The sequence below is a fragment of the Aptenodytes forsteri genome, unplaced genomic scaffold (genome assembly GCF_000699145.1).
Source record: "Aptenodytes forsteri isolate BGI_AS27 unplaced genomic scaffold, ASM69914v1 Scaffold17, whole genome shotgun sequence".
In the NCBI taxonomy this organism is placed as follows: Eukaryota; Metazoa; Chordata; class Aves; order Sphenisciformes; family Spheniscidae; genus Aptenodytes; species Aptenodytes forsteri.
In genome coordinates, this window is record NW_008795027.1 from 2,072,158 (window position 1) to 2,078,040 (window position 5,883).

At 40.8% G+C, this 5,883-nt stretch overlaps 1 protein-coding gene across 1 annotated transcript in view; it reads left to right on the forward strand.

Moving 5' to 3' along the window:
- The first annotated feature begins 5,737 nt into the window (after positions 1-5,737).
- The window catches only part of AP2A2 (adaptor related protein complex 2 alpha 2 subunit), a 59,838-nt gene continuing 59,692 nt past the window's right edge, over positions 5,738-5,883 (forward strand). Inside the window, exon 1 of the mRNA XM_019471199.1 lies at positions 5,738-5,881. Within this exon, the coding sequence (XP_019326744.1) occupies positions 5,738-5,881 (144 nt within the window). The remainder of the gene's footprint in view (positions 5,882-5,883) is intronic.

Sequence of the window (5,883 nt, forward strand, 5' to 3'; positions counted from 1 at the left end):
CCTTTGGAAGCTCGGGGGCGTGGCTGTTGCTTGGTACCGGCTCTCCGGGGCGGGGCGAGAGGCGCGGGAGGAGCTGCCTACCCCGGCCGAGCCCCAGGTGAAGAGGCGCCGGCTGGGCTGTCCCTGGGTGCGGGTTGCATTGGTGCTCATCAGTACCCGAAGAAAGCAAATGCTAGTCGCGGCCTAATAGTAAATTCTTTTAGAGAGCTTCTTGGTTTATTCCAAGCTGTGGCAAATAGTGCAGGTAAGTAGGGAGTTTGGGCTAAAATACATGCACTGGCCTGGAGACAAAATGATAGTACAGACAAGGCTGCAGAGAGTCAGCAAGCAATATTGCTAACTCCAGGTGTGCAGAAAGGAGGGGTCAAATCTCAGATGGCTGTTAACAGGCTTTAAAATAAAAGTTTATGTTTTAAATTGAAATTTTTATTATCTTCTGTTTTGACCTTCTACAGTTTGTGTTTTTACTACAACATGGCTGTGCTACTACTATTTTTACTGCAGTGGAAGCTTTGATGTAACCCTGTTATTTCATGGGCTACTTGCAGGGACTAAATACCATATTAAAAGACTTGATAAAAACAGATGTGTTATGTCATGATGTAGTGGCAAGCCTAGCATATCCTGGCAAGATATCCTTCCCAACAGAAGCCTTTCTGTGACCTGCTTTCTGGGTTGGTTACAGCTTGGTGTGACCTCTCAGAAGCTGAACTAGAAGGTTACCTTATTTTCTCCTGATCTGTCCTCCTTTTTCATTCCTTCTTGTGTAATGAAAATCTTAATGAATATTCTTTAGCACTGAAAAGAAAAATAGAAATGTTTTTCCTCTGAACAAAGGTCTTGCCAGTGAACCAGATGTATGGTCTCTCTGGCAATTGCTAAGAACGTGTATGCTTTCTCTGTGCAGTAAATTGCCCAGATTTAAATTCTAGCAAGGACTTCAGAAAGGAAACTGGTACTCACTAGCACATTTGGACCCACACACTTACAGACTAAAAAGCAGGAAAAAGGAATGTCTCATCCCACTTTTTTAGTGTCACCAAAACACCTCTGAATCCTTCAGCTTTCACTCAAGAAGTGGTGATTTTTTCATCTCATAGGACTGCTTGATAGGCGTGTTTGAAACACGGTATATTTTCATATATAAACTGCCCCAAATTTAAAAGGTGCATAACTACAGTACCTAAAGTAATTTACAATCAATGTGGTACCAGATTTTCTGTTGTGTCATAATATGCTGTTCATATCTCACAAACTTTAAATGCTTCCAGGTTACACTTCTAAATAGCAGGAATGACAGAGATAAGGCATGAGGGCATGAAAAATCAGTTTTGTTTCCAGTCTCTCTGTAATGAAATCTATAATTTCCTGTGTTGCATTCCCATCATATTCTCCTATTGACTCCCCTTGTAGCCTTAGCGGGACTGACCCAAAGGTTTGCAGCAAGTAGTTGACAGGGTGCATGCTGCCATTGAGGAGACCTGTAGCTACCTGTAAAGGAATCACAGATCTTATCTCTAATATGTAAGGATGCACCTAAATTTTTAACACATCTACAAGTTATTGGGCAGTCCCCACCAGAGGCTGAATTCCACTAAGCAAGACTAAAAGATAAGGGGATCTTTATGCTTCTACATTTTCAATGTTCTCCAAAAAGACAAGAATCTGTATCTATTCTGGGAATCATGAATGTATCTTGTTTAACTCCCACTGTCTACCCCATGCACTACTTACCAAATTCAGTAACTGAACTTGGGACTATGAATTCCTTTCCTTGAGCCAGGTACTTGAAGGCTGGGTGCCACAATGCTGGGCATCTCAGCACCTAAGTTACCCTATGTAACTAATTGTAACTCATTAAATTTCACTTTGCTTTTCCTGGAATTATCTCTCATGCTTCTTAACTTTTTATTTTTTATAGAAATGAAAAGGCCCCAAGCTTCAAAGGTATTTTACATAAAATACTGATCAGTTTTCTGTTTGTTTTTTCCTCATACTCTAGCAGTTACTGATTTTTATTATTATTACTGACAATAAGTCTTTTGCTTTAATTCTATGTATTTGTGGCCAGCTCAGAGAGGCATAAATAAGTTTAAAAATGGGGTATGGTTGCCTGTGATAGACCATACCAGTTTTATTTCTGTGTTTTCAGCCTGTACACTATTATTCCTTTAAAAAAGCAGTACCTGAGTAAGATAGGACACCTGAGGGAGAGTAGAAGTGTGCTGCTTTCCTGGCAAGTAGCTGTGCATAGTCAGGAAACAAAAATGGTGTGGCAGCAAGAAATGAGTGGAAGCCTGTAATTAAGGAGAAAGAAAGCTAAGAGAAACAGCAGAAGGACCTCAGAGATTAAATGAAAAAAACCTCCTATGAACTAGAAGGAATTATCCAGAGTTTATTGCAACTCTCAAAGTCACCTAGCTGGCTGACATTACCCTGCCAGCATGCAGGTGGCAAAGGAGATCTTGTCTGCAAAACCTTCATTCACCCTTATTTTATCTCATCTACTCTCTTAGAGTTTATTTTAAAGCTTAAGTATTCTATTCTGTGTTTTAATATAAACCTAGTGTTTTGAGTGTAAACCCCTTCTGGTCATTGAGGAGCTCACTGGAAAGAAAAGATCTAGGCAGATCCATCCCAAATTTCTGGAAGTTTAGGGTTTCATGATAGTGATATTACCCTAACTTTGTGTTTCTTGATCTTGAAAGCAGCCCATCTGATACTCTGACATGGCAGAAGGCATTGCTGATAAACCTGTGCTCTCTGTTAAAGGATAATGAATGTTAGATGTCAGGTAGAGAAACACGATTGAGTGTACATGTGGAGGAACCACAGATTCTGTTTTCTCCTTAGCTCTTTTTGCATCCAGTAATGGCTAGAATGACCATGAGGAGCAGAAGAAAGCAATAACTGATGGGGTGAGGGACAAATCCAACAGAAATAACAAAGGGAAAGGAACAATTCCTTTTTTGTAGTTCCCACAAATGGATACTCACCAGCTGAATCCATTCAGTTCAATGGTAATAGTTTTATGAAGGTCAGTGTAATTATTCAGGTCTTTGTACCAAAGTGCAATGAAATTCTGAAAATGATTAAAGCAACTAATGTATGACATGGGAAAGAAGGGATAGACGTGGATTTGTCGGCAAAAAAACGTGCTGCAAAACATTTTGTATAATAGGAAAGCATTTCTTGAGATTATTTCCCCTTCAATGCTGATTTTATAGTAATTAGAAATCTCTTAAAAAATCACAACATCTTGAGATGGATGGGACTAATGAAGTCTGTTTTTTCACAGAGTGGTGTTTTATAGATGTTAAGCTCAAACCAAAACATTTTCCAGATTTATTAACTCAGCGTGTTTGTAAAGGGCTGTGCCCAGTGTGAGCTCTGTGCTATATAATAACAGCTGAGCTCGCATTACAATGTTTCTTTCAGTCAGGAGGCATCTAGAGACCATTAAAGGCTCTCTTTCCTCTAGCTAACTATTTATTCACATGAAATTTATATTTTCTCCCTACCAAAACTGTCTGAAATGGGCTAGTAAGTTCTAAATTATGAGGCAGTAAGGGCAGACATATACCTACACATTCACCATAATTGCATAAGCCTTTGTTGAGGCAAAAAGAAGACAGGGAGCAAGGATGAATACAGTAAAGCCTCAAAAGTCAGTCAAAGGAAGCTGACGTAAAATAACCGGGGTATGTGTACTGCATACTGAGTCAATTGTCTGAAATGGGCTAGTAAGTTCTAAATTATGAGGCAGTAAGGGCAGACATATACCTACACATTCACCATAATTGCATAAGCCTTTGTTGAGGCAAAAAGAAGACAGGGAGCAAGGATGAATACAGTAAAGCCTCAAAAGTCAGTCAAAGGAAGCTGACGTAAAATAACCGGGGTATGTGTACTGCATACTGAGTCAATTCAAATGAAATATTTAGCAGTATAGTTACAAAACTAGAGAGCTCCACATGGGTTAACTACTTGAATATTTACCCCAGTTCTCAAGCAGAATTTGCAGCCCATGCTTAGATTGGTACTGCCACAGCTATTCTGCTAGCAGTATTTAAGTCACCACTTAAAAGGTTGTTTAAGTGTACCTGCATGACTTGCAGTTGCAATATTGACTGGAATACAGCCAGACAGGACTGATATACTTAGCCTTTAGGTGTCACTGTGTTCTTAAGAGTAGAAATTATTTCAACATTTTGGCTAGCTCAAAAAAGATATTTTTTTCTGAAACAGACACTCCTACATAGTGACATCTTAAGTTTTCAGCTTCAAAGGTAAATGGAAATTATCGTTAAGCATCAAAATCTGTTTGTAAAGCTATGAAAAAGGAGAGTTTTCTTCATGTAAGCCTACAGATGCAGAGAATCTAAGTTGAATATAAGACTGGCTGTGCACAACTGCCTGTAGTCGCACTTGGTCTACAAAATGGATCCAGGGAGAAATGGATATATGCGTGACTACCACATACTCTCATCTTGTCTTTCTAATAGATACTTACACAACTAAAAAGCACTCATGTAACAACCTGAAAGCATGCAGAACAGACACTTAAGACGTGACCTAACTGAGGTGTAAAGCCACTATCAGAGAGATAGTATCAAATATTATGTAGTTCTTTATCTATGAGAGAAAAATGTATCATTAACTTAAAGGCACTGGAGCTTGATAAATTTAAATAAGATGCAAGCTTTAAATGAGGGTTAACCATGGGAACAAACTACCCAAGGAAACAGTGAATTTGATGGTGTCAGATCAAGACTGAGTGCCTTTCTGGAAGATAGGCTATAGCTAAAAGCTAGATACTGGGCTAAATTCAGGGGGAAAAAGAAAAAAAAAAAGGACAGGTGAAATGAAATGGCTTGAAGTATACAGGAAAACAGATGAAATGACTGATTGATTTCCAGCAGCCCTAAACCCCATGATTCTACAGGTCATTATAATCCACCAAGTATGCTAATCACTTGCATTATGACTGAAAAATCTTAGCATACTTTTGGTTAGGCAGACTAGGCCAGTTTTGACACCATTTGAATCTATTTTCAGCTGATGAGATTAAATGCACTGCACAGTCCTACCTCTTTGGCATGTTTAAGACAGTTTAACCTTGAAATGTTTTCAATCTCAGGAGTAGATGTGGTGTGGGACTGTGTCACTCTGCATGTTCGCAGCCTTCATGAGAAACACATGGCCCTGGGTTTGCACGCCTGCATGCACAGGGAGTCAGAGGAGTGTGAATCACCACATGTAACGCAGAGGAACTGCGTCACTTACGCAACTGAAGGCAGGCTCACAAAGGGTATGTGACAAAGGATGGCTCTGCATATAGTAGCTCTTGGGCTTGCAAATGTTCAGAGTGACTATGCAGGGTATGTGAAGTAGATCCCGTGCACTGTTTTGGGGCCCCTTTCAAGCTGGGGGACCAAGGCATGGCCTCCATCAGTCCACCCTGCGGAAAGCACAATCTTACATACCATACCATAGAGTCTGCACCCCACTCTCCACATTTTAGAAATAAGATCCTAGATTAACAGACTGCTCCAAGCTTACCGATTAAATGAAATTTTCTTGTTTCCTGATCTGCCGTCCCTCTCCTTCTCCCTCAGAAGTTACATCCTTTGAGGCACCTGCGAAGCCCAATATTTCTCCTTCAGAAATCATAAAACTTCTCGATCATTAGGAGCACGGGGAGAGGAAGGGATTAGGCCATTCCTGAGTAGGGAGCATGCAGTGGATTCACCTGCGGATCCAGCGGTTGAAGCCGCCCTGCCGACCCCTCACGGGGAAGGGCCGCCTGCCCACCACCCCTCACGTCGGCCTGGGCCCGTTTGCCCTGATGGCGGTGACTGGTAATCGCGTCCCAGCAGAGGC